At 42.1% G+C, this 20,238-nt stretch overlaps 1 protein-coding gene across 6 annotated transcripts in view; it reads left to right on the forward strand.

Moving 5' to 3' along the window:
- The window catches only part of LOC132956418 (anoctamin-4-like), a 62,394-nt gene that overhangs the window by 37,163 nt on the left and 4,993 nt on the right, over window positions 1–20,238 (forward strand). For 4 of the 6 annotated variants that reach the window (XM_061029872.1, XM_061029875.1, XM_061029878.1 and 1 more), the window contains 8 exons: window positions 2,783–2,865; window positions 10,976–11,116; window positions 11,838–12,002; window positions 12,540–12,576; window positions 12,783–12,894; window positions 14,564–14,621; window positions 16,351–16,448; window positions 16,675–16,826. In XM_061029872.1, the coding sequence (XP_060885855.1) occupies window positions 2,783–2,865; window positions 10,976–11,116; window positions 11,838–12,002; window positions 12,540–12,576; window positions 12,783–12,894; window positions 14,564–14,621; window positions 16,351–16,448; window positions 16,675–16,826 (846 nt within the window). The remainder of the gene's footprint in view (window positions 1–2,782; window positions 2,866–10,975; window positions 11,117–11,837; window positions 12,003–12,539; window positions 12,577–12,782; window positions 12,895–14,563; window positions 14,622–16,350; window positions 16,449–16,674; window positions 16,827–20,238) is intronic. The other 2 variants (XM_061029874.1, XM_061029876.1) reach the window with 1 other exon arrangement.

The following is a 20,238-nucleotide window of genomic DNA, read 5'->3' on the forward strand; positions in this document are numbered from 1 at the left end:
CTCACATGGGAAGCAGTGCCCTCGGCCTCAGTCAGCCACAGCTCCACATTCAAAACATGTTAGCGTTCAAAATGGGAAGTGGACACAAAAGAGAAATACAACTGTAGAAACAAGTTTAAAAGCTGGAGGTCAAAGCTTGTGATCAGTGTGAAGCCTCCTGTGTGTTCTCATGTTGGATCTCTTTGCAGTGGAGAGGCAGGTGAACCCTTGTGCAATAAGTAAGCTATCCACAGGACTTTGTTCAGGACTACCTGCCATCCATGCCGACATAACCCTAACCCTAATGACTGTCATTATTTGTACTGTACCTGAGTTAAATACAGTCCACTGACACTTTGCCCTGTTATAATGCCACCACAGTCTGAAGTCATATTCATGGCATCAAACCAGCTGAGTCATTGGTGAGTCCAGACTCACCTTTACATAATTTTGTGCTTCACGAGCGGTCTTGTTTGCTGTCCCTTTTTAGGAAAAATGGTGGTGTACAATGAATGATATCCAACACTGTTACTGACTGTTTTTGGCCCTTGGGGTTTGTGTGGTGTGCTATAAGAAATTGAGGACCGTCGTCACAAAAGGGTTGAATGGTTTCTGCGCCTGCACAGACCTGTGCACAAAAACCCCAAAGGGTTAAATGCACCCAGAACTGGTCAAGTGTCTCTGTGTGCTGGTGCTGTTTGTACATATTTTAATGAACCAGTAGTAATTCGAGGGGAAATTGGCCCTTTTCTATGCAAATCAGCCTTGTTGCAAAAACCCATCTGATTAACAAACCGCGGTGCTAATAGCCACGCACAGTTACAGCGAAAAAAATACTATTTGCTGAGAGCTGGTGGTGACTGAGCTGCAGTACTAACAAAGGAGGCCATGCACACGCTTAAGTGATCAGGAAAATAATTCCGCCTCTGTATGTCTTTAAAATACATTTTCTGGAAACACAGTCCGTGAGTAGTACTCTGACGTCACTATGAATTGTTTCATCAATTTTGGCTGTCAGCTGCTCGGCCGTTTATCCACATCTATGGAGTCATTATGCACAGCGAGTATGTAAGTGTTGTTGGTTTTTTTTCTTCCAATTGTGCTTTGCTTGCTCCACGCAGGGAGTAAGCTTCGTTCTGAAACTCGTCTCACATTCTGTGATTCTGGCCTCACAATGAACTTGAAAGCGTTCCCCTCCCCTCCCAGCTCATCATCTTTATGTGGATGAAATAGTGCTCTGTCAGCATGAGAGCACAACTCTGGGCAGAGAGCTTCTCTCCGCATTAGGTCGTAAAACAGGACCAAACAGCACGGAGAAGGAGGACAACTTTTTGGGCACGTTGGCACCTGAATTTCATTAGTGCTATATGCTTTGCAAATTAGAACTTGTCATAGAGCAGATAATGGGACGCAAACTCTGCACAATGTTTTGATGCATTTAGTGGCCACAATCCCCTGATTCTATATATGACAAAACGATAATAACATTTCAAAGTACATTTAAGATAGAGTCTGTTATCGATAACATTTGGCGGCCTTTTACATTTAAATGTATATTGCCCCCTTTTTTCCCCAACATGTGCCGATTATCAAACCTACTCTCTGGACATAACACAGAGAACAAATGTGTCGCGTGATTTATTGTGTCATTATGTAGTTTGTCCAGCAGGGCGCGCTCCTAATCTACTATCCTCTCAGCACTGTCTGCAGCACATGCAGGAGAGCATTACAGGTGAAGGGATGGTGATGTGTGCTGGAGTTGGTTGTGAAAGTGTAGCTAAACATCGTTACTTTTAGTAATTTACTCAACAAAGCTGCCAGTGAAGTCTCCCCCTGCTGTCCATTAGAAAGAATGCAGGAGTAAGGCACGTTCACGTTGGCTCCACTTTCTTTATCCAGAGGCTTTTTTAATATGTAATGTTAGAGAAATATCACCAAACTTTAAAGCTCCTGTGAGGTGCTCTCGGGTTGCTTTGACTTTGGCGCCCCCCTGTGGACAAAATAGTACCTCTAAACTATTTGTTTATATTGTCCTGTACATGTGTAAGTAGCCGATGAAAAATCTCCTCCTTCTATATTTGAACTGTCAAATATATCACTCATTGGAAAATGTAAACAAAGCTGACTCTGTAACTCTATTTGTCTGAAAACTACCCGACGTCTTCAAGCATTGAAAATGATTTCATAGATATGATCGATCGTTATGCCTGCTTGTGTAGGTCATACAGAGACTTCAGTATTCATTTCCATCTGTGTCATAATCATCCAAGTTCCCCTCAGCTTTATAGAGCATTTTAGTGTATTTCAGCCGGTTGTTTTTGGTTTTATATCTTGCAGCTTTACTGTTTCGTTTTCCTCTTTCGTCAATCTTCAACCCCATTTCAAGCAGCAACAACAAAACCTAATTACTCCCTCTGTACAGTACCTTCCCTCCTAATGGCAAAAAAACAATTAAAGACCCAGTAGGTGGTGAACATGAGGGACAATTCTGCTGCCAAAGCTTTTTCCTGAGAGTTAATTTGGGGATAAAACATAACAGCTATTGGAGTAGAGAGCCGCTAAAAAGTAAGGTGAATTTCAGTTCAATCCATTTTAAACGTGATATACTGTATATACTAATGATTCTGCAGGTGGCATTCCCATAATTCTAAAGACTAAAATCAGGGTTTAGTCCCCTAAAAGAGACACCTGACATTCATAGTTTTTTTTAGGTTCAACAATGGACCTAATGAGGAGGTCAATTCCTCCAATTGGGATCATTAGTCTTACAAATATGTGATGCTGTTTTATTCCCATCATTCAGCAACCGTCTTCCTGGAGTTCTGGAAGAGACGCAGAGCCGTCCTCGCATACGACTGGGACCTTATCGACTGGGAGGAAGAGGAGGTGAAGTATATCCTCGTTTTGGTCTTTTCAGTTTTTTGATTTTCTGTGTCTGCAGCTACAAAGGCTCTGTGAAGATGTAGATGATTCTGTTAAAAGAACATCAAAAAGTTAATGACGCAAAGATGCAGCCATTTCTGTTTTCTTTTTCTTCGTAGCTTGATTATCAGACTTGTTGCTCGCTGGCTTCATTCAAAGAGGTTTCAAAGATGTTTTTGCATGAGTCTGTGTCTAATTTATTAATGACTTGCTGGAAATGTTCAGTATCAACCTTTCAAAGAGAGAGAGAGAGCTATTACAAAATTAAACCCTTTCACAAGTGTCACGCTGCAATTTGATAATGTTCTTGCCTCTCTAGTGACTCAACCTACAACCCTCATCTGTCAGTCAATATCATACTCTGAAACATGTTCTTTTAGGCCACACTCACACTAGGCAATCTGTTCCGGGCCTAAGCACGCTTCACCCCTAAAAGTCCAGATCGTTTGACCAGTATGAGTGCTCCTTTCTGTGCTCAAACACGGTACACTTCCTCTGCCCTGGCACGCTTGGAAGAGGTGTGTTTCGGCACTGTACAGTTCATGCACAACGTGGACCGCCTTCATTATCGAGAAATCCTGGACTGTAATGTCTGTATCTGACTAAAATGACCCAAACTCTCATCCTGTTGTCTTCTCCCTTTCACTTGACGTAAATCTTTGCCTCTGAAAAAGGCAACAGAGGCTGTTTTTAAAGCATGTTGCTGATTTCCTCGAGCGACACCTACCCCCCAGCAGTGTTTACAGGCATTCAAATATCTGTATAGTGTTGGGCCTCAGCCATGTGGTTGGGACAAAGGACTCAGGCCTATGTCACAGTCTCGAGCCTGACTAAAGTGATTTTGAAGGCAACTAAACAAACCCCCAGCAACCCCCAACAGAAACTAACAAATAGGTGTGAAAAGTGGGGGGGGTTGGGGGCTTCTGAATTCTCTATCCTCATTGGAGGAGGCCTGAGGTAAACCCACAGGCAGCTCCAGTCTTTAAAAGCAATCACCAGGCATTGCTTCCTTCTCTTCAAGTGTGGTCTGCCGACACCAGAGGATACCCTCTCCAACAAGATGGACTCCAGCATTCGAGACAAAGCCTTTCCTCCTCTTGACTTACATAGGTTAAACTCCAGAGCTGAGGTTGCTCAGTATAGGTAGCTCTTCACATGCTGAATTCAAGCATCAGAGGATTCAGCTGACTACTTCCATGGCATATTTTTAGGAGTTTTGGGCGCAATCAGATGCTATCAGGTTCGAGCAAAAAGAAGAGTTTCTTTCCTTTGATTTTTCGTAAGACGTCATTGAACGCAACTGGACAGGAGCGCTGAAGGAAGCCCACTGATCCCTGAATCCACAAGGACACATAAAGAACTCGGCTCCTGCAACCAGAAGACCCTATAGAGCAGCACTCTGGTCGACGATCTGAATCCCGCTACCCTCCTCCTACATCTGCCACGAAGGAACCCTGCCTGAATCTGATGATTCAACATTCAACAGAGTGACGATCTAACCAGCTTTGCAACGATCACCAGGAGTTACCCCAAGTAAGAGCTTTGGTCTGGGCAGAAATTGTTTCAGAAATAGTTATGTTTCTTTTATAACCACTGATAATTATGCATCATTGTTGACGAGACGTCACATTCTGTTTATTATCTGTTGTAAGCTGCTGCATTTGTTTTATTGTGATGAACTGCTGTGTTCACCTATGTGTGTAATGCTATGCTAGTTTACCTTCAGTCAATGGCTTTCACAATCAGAAAGACCAGTGTACCCGCTGTTGAATCAAAGTCCGGCCACTGGCTTTCTGGTAATTAAGTAACAGTTACTGAACTCAGCTCAGAGAGCTCAAACTATTTCAAAAGGCAGCCACACGGCTTCCTTTGTTGTCCACCATTTTGTCCACATGTGACGAAGCCACATGGTGCATTGTCTCTCTCCACCATCCTGTTTTCTTTCTCTCTTTTTCTCTCTCTCTCTCATCTACATACACACACACACACAAACACATTTACACCTCATTCACAAGGTTTGCTTGATAATGTTTGTTTGCTTAGATTAGTTTATGATAGTTATTTGTTTGGTTAAGTTCATTGATTTTGGATTGATGTTACTTTGTTAAATAAATTCTGTTGTAATTTTGAGAGAGCAGTTGTTTGTGATTACTGGTGTATTTGCATTGTGATATAAGCTGGGTGCGAAGGCTTTGTGTACGGATTTCACGCCTTCAATTTATTAAATATAGTTATTAATTATTAATAATATTAGTAATTAAATAACTAATTTGAGACTAATTTGAGTGACATTTTGGTTATATTTCCCTGAGTACAAGGTGGTGCCCCAAAACGAGATTAAACATAGTTTAATGATATTTTATTTATATTATTAATAATTAAGTATAATTATTAAAGAATATAATCAAAGTTGACTTGATACAACCCCAACAAATGGTGCCCCGTGTGAGGCCTTCAATAAACCAGCTTTATTGCCCTGTAAATGCACAGTAATCCGAATTTTTAATCCTAAAAGAGATTTTTTGTGAGGAAAAATTGTCTTTTCTTTTGAAGATTTACTTTTCTTGCTTGTTGTTTATTCAAAACAGACAGCAAGCTGTGGCTTAGTTTATGTTGTATGTTGTTGAACATAATGATGCAGCCAGGGCGAATTTCTTAATGAACTAGTTTGTTGCTTTAATCCAGAGTTTTATCCTGAAGTAATTCTTCTAAAGAAATGTATTTGTTGTGAACATTCTCATTTTAAGCAAAGTAGACATCAAGTTGTGTTTAGTTGTGTTGTTGTGTTTTGGTGAGTTGAGTAGTTTTAATTTTTGTGTGCTCTTTGTTGTTTGAGACAACAATTTAGCAATTTTTCTAGTTGAGAGTGTAACCTCATAATTGTTGCATAGCCAGCTGTCCGAGAGGTGTGAGTTCCTCCCATCCTTTGAGGACTTGAGGTGTGAATCCCCTCTCCTAGCTTCCAGGACAGACTGCAGTGATCAGTTGGGAAACCTAGATAAGATTTGCTCTGGTGTTGATCTAGCTTTGTTTAGCTTAGCGGCTTTCTTAACAGTAATCCACTGTGGTTCCATTTTATCACGTAAAACTGTCTACCAAGACCCTAGGTGAGCCGGGAGCTGAGACTCCTTTTGGATCAGACGACGCAGCACTGCAAGAAACTGTTGCCGGTCTGACGCACCTCTCCTTAGAGGAGATAGCCGACCTAAATAGCTATTCAATTAGCATTTGTGATAAGAAGTTAAAGGAGCTCATTGATCAGGCCAACCACCGAGCCAGGAAACCTCAAAGCATAATCCTGAATGTTCTTGGGCAACTCCTCCTTCTTTCCCAACGCAAGTCCTTCCTGCAGCAAACCCAGCTGCAAGTAGAAAAAGAAGCCCTGCAGAACCACATCCAATCCCTGTTGGCAGAAAATACATTTATTCGTCAGCAATTCAAAACTGCTGAGCAGGAAGTGCTTGATGTGTTTGATGTTATTCAGAAATTGGCACAGGTATGCATGGAGCAAGACATATTGTCAGAATATGGCTCTGATCTTGAACCAAGCCCCTCAAGAGATCAAACAACCCTGCTGAAAAAGCGCAATAAAGAACCGAGCAGCCAGGATAACCCAAGGACTAAGAAAATTAGTCTTGTCTTCCCTGCCATTCCTGGAAACAAAGACTTTGACTGTGGAGCCCCTCCCTTTTGGGGAAACGCCCCAGTCCCCCGACAGCTGTGACACCTTTTCACACCTTCACAGGTTTGAATCACCACATAGGGAGGGGGGTGACTTCTCAGCCCCAGAGGCAGAGATAACACCAACGCCCCTCCTTCTACCTGCAAGTCCACACCACATGGTCCACAGCTGAGAAGTTCCGAAAAACATCAGATGAATCAGATGGCTCCTGTCCACCCAGAGATCAAATAATGCGCATAAGGCTCATTGAATCCCTGGCGAAGGATGTAGACCGGTTTGACCCAGGTAACCCACATTTCAGCATTGATGATTACCTCAGAGAGATCAACCTGCACCTCTGTGATCTACCTGATGCATCCACACGAGAAAAACTCAAGCTGATCTGGAAGACAACTTCCAAGAGTGTCCATGACTTCATGACTACCCTCCTGCCTGAGATCAGAGACCAGTACTCAGCACTCTGCAACACTTTGTGCAAGGAATTCTCCACCTACACCGACCCTGTATCTGCCCCTCTTAGAGCCTTTAGTGTCTGGCACCAGAAGCACGAGGCACCCAAAGATTATTACCGGCGCCTAAAATCTGCATATTTCCAGGGACGTAATGGTCCAGGTTTGGAAGAGGACCAGACTTTCAAGTCCTTATTCCTGCACAATCTGCATGGCTGTGTGCGTTACGATGTCACCATGCATTGCCGAACACATCAGCTTGGTATGCCAGAAATCAAGAAATTTGCACAGGTGGCTTGGGAAACACGCATACGTCCTGGGTTTTGGAGACACAATAGTGACCTAGCACTAGAAGGCAACAAATTGCCTTATGCTATGAATAAATATAAGAAACCGCATCACCGGCAGAATAGACAACAGAACCAGGGGGGTGAAGGAAGGAGCCAGCCACAGGGTAGTTCCCAACCTGAAGTACTGATCACCACCAGACCCGAACAGAACTCTCGGGATGGCCGAAGCCCCAGACAGAGGGGTAGGCATAACCGGAGTTCCCATGGACTTCCCAAGGATGCAGGTTCTGACAAGGGAATGGAGAACATGATCCGGAGGTGTGTGACAGAGGTGATTAGACAGTTGGAGGCCTCCAGCCCTTACAAAGAACAAGGTGGTGACTCCAAAGTGGGGAGGGGGGAGTAGCCTCCACTGTAAAACCCACCAAAGTCACTCAGCATTAATGCTTTCTAGTCTCTGTTTTATGACCTGACAGTGGTAGTGAGACATAATGCACATGTATATTTACACACCTACATGCCACATACACCATCCCACAGACTTACTCCTGCCTAGGCTAGGAGTTAGCCCACAAATCTACACCTGATACTCTTCTCTTTCTCTCCTCCTCTTGTCTGTTTGTTTCATTTGTTTGGTTAAAGAATGCACCTTGAGTAGCAAAGCTTTGCTAGTGCCTGTTTATGTTTTATGCCTAGCGTTAGACATAGTTAGACAGTCTGCCCAGACTTTGCCTCAGTGTCTGCCCAGACCAAAATGCCTCTAATATCTCTGAACTGTTAACCCTATGGACTGCTTCCCTAAGGAACTGCAAAACTGGGATGTGTCTCCATCCCAGACACATGGTTGGTCCGTGAGCTGCCCTAAAGATCATAACCTGCATTTCGCTATTCATGACAAGGGGGGATGTTGGGCCTCAGCCATGTGGTTGGGACAAAGGACTCAGGCCTATGTTACAGTCTCGAGCCTGACTAAAGTGATTTTGAAGGCAACTAAACAAAGGGGTCTTAGCCCAGCAACCCCCAACAGAAACTAACAAATAGGTGTGAAAAGTGGGGGGGGTTGGGGGCTTCTGAATTCTCTATCCTCATTGGAGGAGGCCTGAGGTAAACCCACAGGCAATTCCAGTCTTTAAAAGCAATCACCAGGCATTGCTTCCTTCTCTTCAAGTGTGGTCTGCCGACACCAGAGGATACCCTCTCCAACAAGATGGACTCCAGCATTCGAGACAAAGCCTTTCCTCCTCTTGACTTACATAGGTTAAACTCCAGAGCTGAGGTTGCTCAGTATAGGTAGCTCTTCACATGCTGAATTCAAGCATCAGAGGATTCAGCTGACTACTTCCATGGCATATTTTTAGGAGTTTTGGGCGCAATCAGATGCTATCAGGTTCGAGCAAAAAGAAGAGTTTCTTTCCTTTGATTTTTCGTAAGACGTCATTGAACGCAGCTGGACAGGAGCGCTGAAGGAAGCCCACTGATCCCTGAATCCACAAGGACACATAAAGAACTCGGCTCCTGCAACCAGAAGACCCTATAGAGCAGCGCTCTGGTCGAAGATCTGAATCCCGCTACCCTCCTCCTACATCTGCCACGAAGGAACCCTGCCTGAATCTGATGATTCAACATTCAACAGAGTGACGATCTAACCAGCTTTGCAACGATCACCAGGAGTTACCCCAAGTAAGAGCTTTGGTCTGGGCAGAAATTGTTTCAGAAATAGTTATGTTTCTTTTATAACCACTGATAATTATGCATCATTGTTGACGAGACGTCACATTCTGTTTATTATCTGTTGTAAGCTGCTGCATTTGTTTTATTGTGATGAACTGCTGTGTTCACCTATGTGTGTAATGCTATGCTAGTTTACCTTCAGTCAACGGCTTTCACAATCAGAAAGACCAGTGTACCCGCCGTTGAATCAAAGTCCGGCCACTGGCTTTCTGGTGTTTAAGTAACAGTTACTGAACTCAGCTCAGAGAGCTCAAACTATTTCAAAAGGCAGCCACACGGCTTCCTTTGTTGTCCACCATTTTGTCCACATGTGACGAAGCCACATGGTGCATTGTCTCTCTCCACCATCTTGTTTTCTTTCTCTCTTTTTCTCTCTCTCTCTCTCATCTACATACACACACACACACACAAACACATTTACACCTCATTCACAAGGTTTGCTTGATAATGTTTGTTTGCTTAGATTAGTTTATGATAGTTATTTGTTTGGTTAAGTTCATTGATTTTGGATTGATGTTACTTTGTTAAATAAATTCTGTAGTAATTTTGAGAGAGCAGTTGTTTGTGATTACTGGTGTATTTGCATTGTGATATAAGCTGGGTGCGAAGGCTTTGTGTACGGATTTCACGCCTTCAATTTATTAAATATAGTTATTAATTATTAATAATATTAGTAATTAAATAACTAATTTGAGACTGATTTGAGTGATATTTTGGTTATATTTCCCTGAGTACAGGGTGGTGCCCCAAAACGAGATTAAACATAGTTTAATGATATTTTATTTATATTATTAATAATTAAGTATAATTATTAAAGAATATAACCAAAGTTGACTTGATACAACCCCAATAATAGAAATTAACCATCTCATCACTTATGGCCTTGTTTGCTTCTGTAGATCACATACAGGCATTACTATTCATTTAAATCTGTTTCATGACCGGTTAAAACCTCCTGGAAGGACCTTTAATAAATAATTCAGTCTGAAAAGTATTTTTCCATTACTGAAATGTCACAATGGCCTTTCCAGAAGTCTCTTTACCACAATCGCATGCATTTCATTTTATATATCGCCAAAGCTCTACACAGGATCGCAGAAACGCATGAAATTACCACAAACTCTTAAAACAACATTATTAGATTATTTATTTATTTATTTATGGATTTTTTTATACCATTATTATTCCGAGGGGAAATCCTGGTTTACACTCTGTTATTTAGAGACGTTCTTCTCACACACATAGGCCCCAATCACACACCTGAGGACCTGAGGATATGCATTAGTGGAGCGATGTCAAAGTGGGGCTGCTACACACTACTTTTCAGGGTTTGGTGCCTTGCTCAAGGGCACATCTCCAGCTACCAGACCAACTGCCATATTATGGTCCGCACCGGGACTTGAACCGGTGACCCGTCGGTTCCCAACCCAAGTCCCTATGGTCTGAGCTACTGCCGCCAAAAATGTTCATTAATGTACTTTAGTGACATGAATATGTGTTCTTTAAAGATTTGCACTGATACCTGGATATTTACCTTTGGGACTTCATCAAGATGCCGTTTCCATGTGAAATCGCAAAGTGCCAATATGTCTTCAAAGCCACTTAGAAAGTCAATCTTGGTGTCAATATATACATTTTCTGGGTCAAGGAATGCATTAAAATATAATTTGATAATTATTTGTGCCAAGATCAAATACATATGTTAATTTCGGAAAAGTATTACATAATTTCCTTGGTTCCTAGGCAGTTGGACATTAATTAATTCATTTCATTCATCAAGTCATTCAATTTGGTGTTTTTGCTGAGCCGCCTGACTAAAACTAATACTCTTCCTCAGTATTGCCCAAACATGTATCATTACCTGATAACTTAGTTTCACATACCGCTGGATTTTGCTCATGTTTCTGCCCCATGTCTCTCAGGAGGAAATTCGACCCCAATTTGAGGCAAAATACTCCAAGAAGGAGAGGATGAATCCCATCTCTGGGAAGCCGGAGCCTCACCAAGACTTCACCGACAAATACAGCCGTCTCATCGTCTCAGCGTCTGGGATCTTCTTCATGGTGAGTTTCTTCACTAAACAAATGTGAAGTAGCAGCTGTGCTTTGTTTGATCTTTCTTAAGGCCTTTGCATACTGAATCTGTTTTTCTGGATCCATGTTTTTGCATCCATAATCCATTGAAAAAACATTATACACAGAAACCTTGCACACCCATTTGCGCAAATTAGTAGTACACGACAAAACATCTCGTACTCATCAAGAAGTGAAGCAAGATTTAATGATTCTGTCACTGCTTTAAAAAGAGAAAATAAACACTGTCCATCCACAGCTGAAAAATAAGACCAGAGCAAGGAGAGTTTCACCTGCTGATAAAGGCGCTGCGATCGCTTCCAGGTGTATTTCAGAATGTCAGTGGTCCAGTTTGATACGCTGCTTGTCATACTGGAACCCCACATCAGAAAAGACCACCACTGAATTGTGCACCTATATCCTAGCGACATGTGCTTAAGTCCTCGAGAGTCGGGCAACCCAGGTTCAAATCTGACCTGTGGCTCCTTTATCCGCATATCGTTTCCCACTCTCTCTCCCCGGTTTCTGACTCTATCCACTGTCCTTTCTCTAAAAAATAAAGGCAGAAAAAGCCAAAAAAAAAAAATCAACAAAAAAGAGAGGCCACCAATTGAGCAGTTGAGCAGCTTTTTATACATGTGGCAATTCCGGAGGAAACAATTGGACTCAGTGTACAAAGGCCTTTAGCATTGTTATTCTGACATCTCCTCAGATCCTGATTGTGATTGCCGCTGTGTTTGGCATCGTCATCTACCGCGTGATCACCGTCAGCACCTTTGCGGCCTTCGGCTGGGCTCTGATCAGGAACAACTCTCAGGTGGCGACCACGGGAACAGCAGTCTGCATCAACTTCTGCATCATCATGCTCCTCAACGTGGTGAGTTCATGCTGTTCATCTGTAGCTACTGTACCAGAGATGAAGTGTTCAATAATGACATACAAGGCAGAGATGATCATATGACAAATCATAGGACACATGACAATCAATGTACAAAGATGCAAAACAAACAAGAAGCTCAGGACATTTGTATTTAAAGGCTTAATGTTATGTTACAGTTGAGACATGATAAATGCGCAATAGAGCCTGACCGATATGGGGTATTTATTTAAGTGATACCAAGAGCTGTTTTAGGTTTTAAAAAAATTACAAATATTGCAGCAAATCCAGAGATTTTTAGGGCAAGAATCACACCAATAATTGAATTGACACCAATTTTGGATCACCCAAGAATTGTTTTCGGCATTATCTTCTGTAAAAGAGAGTTTATTGGATCTAATGGAAAAACACCCTGTCATCAAAGTGTCGCGGTTAAAGGCACAGAAAAGCCAGATAGTATTGACACACTGATAAATATCGATCAGGCTCTATCTTTCATTCCTCCTTAATTAAACAGTTCCAATCTTTGTTTTCCAGCTCTATGAAAAGGTTGCTCTTCTTCTCACTAATTTAGGTAAGTTGAACAAATCACAACTTCTTACATTCATGTATGATGATGTTTTACTTGTTAGACTTCAACTCTTCTTTTTTTATCAAACAAATTGTTGTCATCTTGCAAACTAAAACCCTTTTAAGTGACGCCATAGGATGTGAGGTCTACATCCTTTGATTAGGGAATTGCTCTATCAACATTTCTCTTTTCTCTCCATGCTGCGACAGAACAACCCAGGACGGAGTCGGAGTGGGAGAACAGCTTTACACTCAAGATGTTCCTGTTTCAGTTTGTCAACCTCAACAGCTCAACTTTCTACATTGCCTTCTTTTTGGGAAGGTGAGGACCTCGCGCTGAACTCACTGAAACAAACACGTTTTTCTCTTAACTGAGTTGGTTTTTCAAGCGTCTCCACGGCAACAATCGATACATTTTGTGACAGTTACTATAATGTTTTACAAAAAAAGCTAACCACTCAGCACAAAGTATAAAACAGTCATAATAATAGACTGATTATGAACACACAGCCAAAAAAGAACAACCGAAGTTAAGTACCATTAAGAAAACATTGAAACGATAAAAATAGAAATGTAAACATAAAGGTGTGTGTCATCTGCATAACAGCAGACAGAAGCCGTTTTCAGATATGCACTCAATAATGTCAACAATATTCAACAATATTTAAGGACTGGATGCCCCCTTCCTGATACGCTCATACACACATGCTCCTGTCAGACAGGATAGGGGGGCGGGGTCTCAGGATGGAGGACAGATTTAGCCTTTATATCAATGCTACATGTAATTGGACATATTCACAGAATCAATAATTGAGAGGTTAGGGGCATACATGCAAGCAGTAAAAGAGTATAAAGCAGATTCACTATGTGCATGTTGGTCGCACTGGTCCGCACATTGGTTGCTTGATCCGCTCGCTCACAGTGTATTTCCTCCATATGTCCTGCTACATTTCCACCTCGGGCTCAGGCTGCTTCACACAAACACTTCACATGGGGGCTTGCAGTAAAAATTAAGTCTGGGTGAAAAAAAAAAAAGACTGGATTTCTTTAGCAACACTTGCAGCTCCTCAGGATTTTTGTGTATTTGTGAAAACATGAACAAAAATACTTTAAATCTCATATTCAAACCTCTCAGAGGACACATTGTAAGTCAAGTGGAAACTGTCAAGATAAAGATGGTTTTTAAAGCTAGAATTCAAAGATGAAGTGAGCACAGTTAGGGCGCACTCACACCACGCCCAGTTGCCCAGTACTGTGCTGAAGCACGAGTATCCCCCCTCAACCCCCCACCCCCATTCCCCATTCCCCAATTAGCTACGCTCACACTGCTCCGGGACTAACCAGGCCTGAGCTCGGTTACTTCTTGTACGTAACGTTATACAACACATGATGGCTTCACATGATCATGATCCTAGACCAAGACTGCAAAACAAAGGCTTTATTTTGAGTCATTTTAGTCAGATACAGCCAGAACACTTGGAGATTTCTCGATAATGGAATAATGGAAGGCTGTCCAATTTTCGTACCCCGTGCTTGTGCTCGTGGATGAGCAACTGTACCGTGTTGACGCACACCTCTTCCATCCGTGCCAAGGCCAAGGAAGTGAGCACGGAATCGGAAGCACTCACACTAATCAAACGAACTTGTCTTTGAAGGTGAAGCGTGCTTGGCCACCGTCCGGCTTGTTTAGTGTGAGTGTTCCCTAAAATGGAGCTAGGGTGAGCACAGATTCCAGGAGTTTATCTGCAATCAGAACCCAGTAGAATTACTGGGCTCTTTGGATTTCAGTACAACTCAACAAAAAGAAAAGACCATTGTGTTAAATGCATCTCACTTACAACTGCAGACAAACACACGGATCAATTGCACAGCAAATAACTACAATGACTCGTTGACCATTGCAGCGTCTGCGGCTGATGATATTACAGTGTCGACTGAGGTTAGAAAAGCAGACTTTATTTTCAAAAGAATGTGTTTTTCTTGGTTGGCAGATTTACAGGCCGGCCTGGTGCATATCTACGCCTCATCAATCGCTGGAAACTGGAAGAAGTGAGTAATTACTTTGCGTTCCCATGGGGGAATAACAGCAAATCACTTTGCCTTTAAGTCTTTCTAAATTGAACATTAAGCTATTACTATATGCCTGAACCACCAGGCGTTTATCCCCCATCAGCAGTAAGCGGTGCTGCCAGCACTACTTATGGGAACATGTGGGGATAAAACACATACTGAGGTGGTCTGAGGGGACGGAAGGCCTGAGCTGGCACTTTAAGGCGCTGAGCTCATGCTCTCCTGCTTGTTCCCGCGGCTGCTGAAATGGAAACAGGAAAAAAAAAAATATCTGTGGTGTGACATGTACAGAACAAGTGCAGCATGAGTCAGCCTTTAATGACCATGTCATTTATAAATGTTGCGTAATAATTTTACAGCGGCAAATTACGCTGACACATAAAGTTATAAAAACATAAACAACTCTTTTTACAGGTTTTCTTTATCAGGATTGTAAAATATATCTTGAATAAAAAAAGAGGAAACATGATGAAGATAAAACAAAAGTAACCACCTGGGGCACTGGTGGAGCAGTGGTTAGTGTGCACGCCCCATGTATGGAGGCTGTGGTCCTCCAAGTGGGCAGCCCAGATTTGAATCCAGCCTGTGGCTCCTTTCCCGCATGTCATTCCCCTCTCTCTCTCTCTCTCCCTGATTTTCGGCTCTATCCACTGTCCTGTCTCTCCATTAAAGGCACAAAAAGCCCAAAAAATAAATCTTTAAAAAAAGTAACCACCAATGGATTTTTGACAACAACACCAACGATGTTCCCTTACATGGGATAGATTACGAATAAAACCTGAAACTTCGTCTTCGTCTTCTGACTACTCAAATTACACCACAGGTCAAACCTACACATTCACACATTGATGGCAGAGGCTGCTTTGTAAAGAGTCCATCAGTATTTACTAATCCCATTCATACACGTTCATACACTGCCAACAAAGTAGCGCGAGTAACTTGGGGTTAAGTGTCTTGCCCGAGGACACATCTGACATGTGGCTGCAGGAGCTGGGGATCGAATACCTGACATTATGGTTGAGAGACGATGTATTAAAAATATGTGAGTCCTAGGCAGGGTTGGTAATTTTAAGATTTTGGTTGAAATTGTCTTTAGGTCCTGACAGACATTAATAACTCATGTTCTCTGAAAAAGGAACAAAAATCTGTCATCTGTAGTAGTTGTAAGCCTGTAAAAACTTCGACCAATGTCTGCCACGAGGTACCAATCTGATGAACCAATCACACGCCTCCCTGTCTCCCTGCTCATTCTCCACCTCTTGTGTGATCTAGCCCACAATCAAAGTTACCAAACACTGCTAGATCTGCTCCCTTCCTTTGTCAGATGAGCATCTAACACTTCTACGGTGAATATTTGTCTTGGGAAAAGTATGAAAACCTCTATTTAACACTCCGCTGTATTACACACTATCAGTGATTTACCATTCGTAAAGCCTGGACCTGTGTCCTGCATGTGTTGATAAAAACCTCTATGCATGATATTTTCTGTAATATTCACTTGATGTAGCTACATAGAACACTAACAGAGAGAAATGCAACAAAATCAGTCAAGCAGCGATGGCTCTTTCTACAAAAATGTCAACTAATTCCATATTATGCTTACATGGTAAGGGTGCTATTGTACTGTAAGAGAGAGCAACACTTTCATTTCCCTCTCTCTCTCTCTCCCACTCTCTCTCTCTCTCTCTCCCCCTTCATGTTTCTGCAGTGTCACCCCAGTGGTTGTCTTATTGACCTCTGTATGCAGATGGGGATCATTATGGTGCTTAAACAAACCTGGAACAACTTCATGGAGCTCGGCTACCCGTGAGTTCAAAGCTACAGACAAAACGACAGTAAATTAATTAAAAATAAATGAGAAATATCAGCAGGATAATGTGTTCAGTATTCATCCTCAGTCAGACATTGTGCCAGTCGACTGTGTTCCTGATAGTAGTGGTAACTGCAGATATAATTATATGCACCTCTTTTCTGTTCTGGATCGGTCATGTCTCCTGTTTTCTGTTTATTGGTTGTTTTTGTGTTTTTCCAGGCTGATCCAGAACTGGTGGACCCGGCGGAGGCTGAGGAGGGAGCACGGAGAGACTGCCAAGGCCAGCTTCCCTCAGTGGGAGAGAGACTACAACCTACAGCCAATGAATGCCTACGGACTCTTTGATGAATACTTAGAAATGAGTATGTTGGGTAAAAAAAATTCTTTACATTTATAGCATAGAAATCTTAGTAAAAATCTCCCCCAATGTTGTTTCCAGTTTTACTATGTAAAGGTCCAATCTGTAAGATATCTACTGACTTAAATGAGTAAATGATCATACTATATCATCAGACATTAAAGAAGCAAGTTGAAGTGCTGGTTTCTTTGTCAACAACGAGGCAGCTAGTATGTCCTCCTTCTAAGTTTAGATTCCTGTCCGGAAGGCCCCTGTTCGTTTGATTAGTGAGTGCTCCACTCTGTGCTCTTTTCTTTGGCCTTGGCACGGATGGAAGAGGTGTTCATGAAAAGTGAACAGCCTTCCATCACTCAGCGTTTTTTTCCCCCTCTCCCCTCGGTTCACCAGGTATATGTCAAACCAACAGGTGTTTCAGCGATTAAAGCTGGAAAGACAACTAGTGCAGATATATTAAAGGCTTAATGTGCGATTTTTCACACTTGAATGTAATAGAAATCAAGTATATCCTCTGAAAATAACTCTGAGTCATGACTGTCTACAATGGGTGACACCCGAGTCCCACTGTCTGTGTTGCTTTCAGAGTTTTCCCGAGTCCTATCTTCAGTTTGTTTACATCGTGGGACGGCCGGCTGACTCCTCCCCTCGCGAATAAAAGTTGTTTAATTGAGGGACTAGAGAAAAGAAGAATAACATACTGTACTCACTGCTTAACTGCGTTTCTAGATCACGCTCATTTCAGGTAAATTTGGATGCAGTGTGAAGATACGAGCATAATAAAGATCGCTAGCATTAGCATGCTAACACAACAATGCAGCGCAAGTTGTTTTGGTTTCATGCTGGTGCTCAAGGGCGACATCTGCTGGATCAAAAAATCCCATAGTAAGCCTTTAACTGATTCAACCCAACCTAAGAAGCCTCCGCTTTTCTCTAAAAAAGCTCCACTACCAGACAAGTAAAACTAGGATAAAGAAACAAATTTAAATCTCAAAATGTTTATGAAAACAATGGACAATTTCTGAAATGGATCTTAAAAAAAAACTCACAGACTGAACGAGTGGGCTGATGTGAGAACGCCGCAGGATACTCCAGGTCGAAAAGTGGCGCCAGTTCTCTGTTGGCCAACAAGGCGCTGTTGCAGAAATGGTCACATTTACGAGAACACGACCCTGCTGTATGGAGGGATAGATTGTTGCTGCTCACTATCTGCTCGGTGTTACCTGAGCAATAAGTTAGACTTAGTATCTCAGCCAGGTGTAAGGCTTTGAGAGAAAAAATCTGATTCAGACAACTTTATTTATCCCAGAAGGGCAATTCAGTTTACAGCCCACCGAGTTGTGTAGATATATATATATATATGTACACTACATTTGAAAAAAAGACAAACAAAAGGAATATTTAGACAAGTCAGTAAAAACATAACTGCAAGTACAAAAGTAATTAAAATGAAGGGACCTCGCACCCCTGTGCATGTCGGGGTGCGTCGCGACCGCGGGAGTGCAGCAGCAGCGGAACGTGGCTAAGCAGCAGGCTGTGCAGTTCGATTTGTGTAAAAGTCGTAGTACTGACATGTTGAAATAGGCAACTCAATGAAGATCACGTAAAATTTTGACGTAGAGCAGTTCAGGCTGGCACTGTCATGATAGCTATGACAATTTGAGGAAATTGAGCATTGTATATAGCATGTAGTACTTACTCTTTGCAGTAGGGGGCGCTATTGTTGAAGTTGACTAATGTTATGTCAATGTGTTCAGAGGCCAACCCTGATCATACAAGTGAAATTTCAATCAGATCAGACAAAGTATATAGGATGTATTACTTAGTAATTGCAGTAGGGGGCACTATGGTTGAAGTTGACTATTGTTATGTCAATGTGTTCAGAGGCCAACCCTGATCATACCTGTGAAATTTGAAGCAGATCAGAAAAAGTATCTGAGATGCAGTACCACCTCTTTCCAGTAGGGGGCGATATGTTAATGGCATAATTGTATTAGGTTAGATGTGATCATGCCAGTACTGACATTGTTCATGTGAAATTTTGAGCAAATCTGACATTGTATATGGGATGTAGTACTTAATGTTTGCAGTAGGGGGGGCTATGGTTACAATTTATTATTGCTATGTGACTGTGTTCAGAGGCCAAGCCTGATTATACATGTGAAATTTGGAGCAAATCTGACATTGTATATGGGAAAAAGTACTTATACTTTGCAGTAGGGGGAGCTATAGTTAAACTTTATTATTGTTTTGGGATGGTGTTCAGAAGCGAACCCTGATTATGCCTGTGAAAATTGGAGCAGATCAGACAAAGTATATGAGATGTAGTACAGTGTCTTTCCAGTATGGGGCGCTATGTCAGTGGCCCAATTGTATTAGGTTAGATGTGAGCAGGCCAGTACTGAGATGATTCGAGTGAAAATTGAATAAAATGTGAGATTTTATATGGGAGGTAGTACTTAGTCCTTGCACTAGGGTGCGCTATGGTTAAAGTTGACTATTGTTATGTCAATCTGTTCAGAGGCCAACCCTGATCATACCTGGGAAATTTTAAGCAGATGGGAGAAAGTATGTATGATGTAGTACTTAGTCCTTGCAGTAGGGGGCGCTATGGTTAAACTTTATTATTGTTTTGTGTCACTGTGTTCAGAGGCCAACCCTGATCATACCTATGTAATTTCAAGAAGATTAGACAAAGTATGTAAGAGTTACAGCCACTTCCTGTTTGATGGCGATGTGATTTGTGGACTTCCTGTTGAGTGTTGGGTGTGGGTGCAAGAGCCTTTTTTGTAGATTTTGTCATGTTAGAAATGCATAGTAAAATTCAGAATTGTAGGTTCAACGTGCTGCAGGGGCTGAATGTTTGAAATATTGTAGGGGGCGCCACTGAGCCATTAAGCCACGCCCACTCACTTAAACGGTGTAAGATGTTTGACTTTACTACCAGGATTATATGTATGAAGTTTCGGGACAGTACGACTATGTTAAGCCCGTGAAAAAAGTACTTCCTGTTTGATGGCCAGCGACGCGTCCGTATGGCGACAGCGTTGGACATAGGCATTTGACCTTAAAAGTCTTGTATGGCCAAGGTGTTAGCATGGTCCACACCAATTTTGAGGGGAAATTAGTTACCGTGTAGAAATGGCTAATGCTAATTGAGAAGCAGTATATAAGCATTTACTTTTTTGGCAACTTGCCAAAACGCTCAAAAAACTTAAAACACATGCCACGGCCATGCCCTTTGACGAAATAACATGCGGAGCACAACAAGATATGTTGAGCCTGTCTAGAACGCACTGACACTGAGTTTGCGCCGATCGGATGAGAGCCCTCGGACAAGTGCGTTCAAATAGGAAGGCTGAAATCGGCCATTTTGAGGCATTTTGGGCCGTTATCGTGAAATTCAACTTTAATTTGTGGACTTCCTGTCA

This window comes from Labrus mixtus, chromosome 22 (genome assembly GCF_963584025.1).
Source record: "Labrus mixtus chromosome 22, fLabMix1.1, whole genome shotgun sequence".
Classification (NCBI taxonomy): domain Eukaryota; kingdom Metazoa; phylum Chordata; class Actinopteri; order Labriformes; family Labridae; genus Labrus; species Labrus mixtus.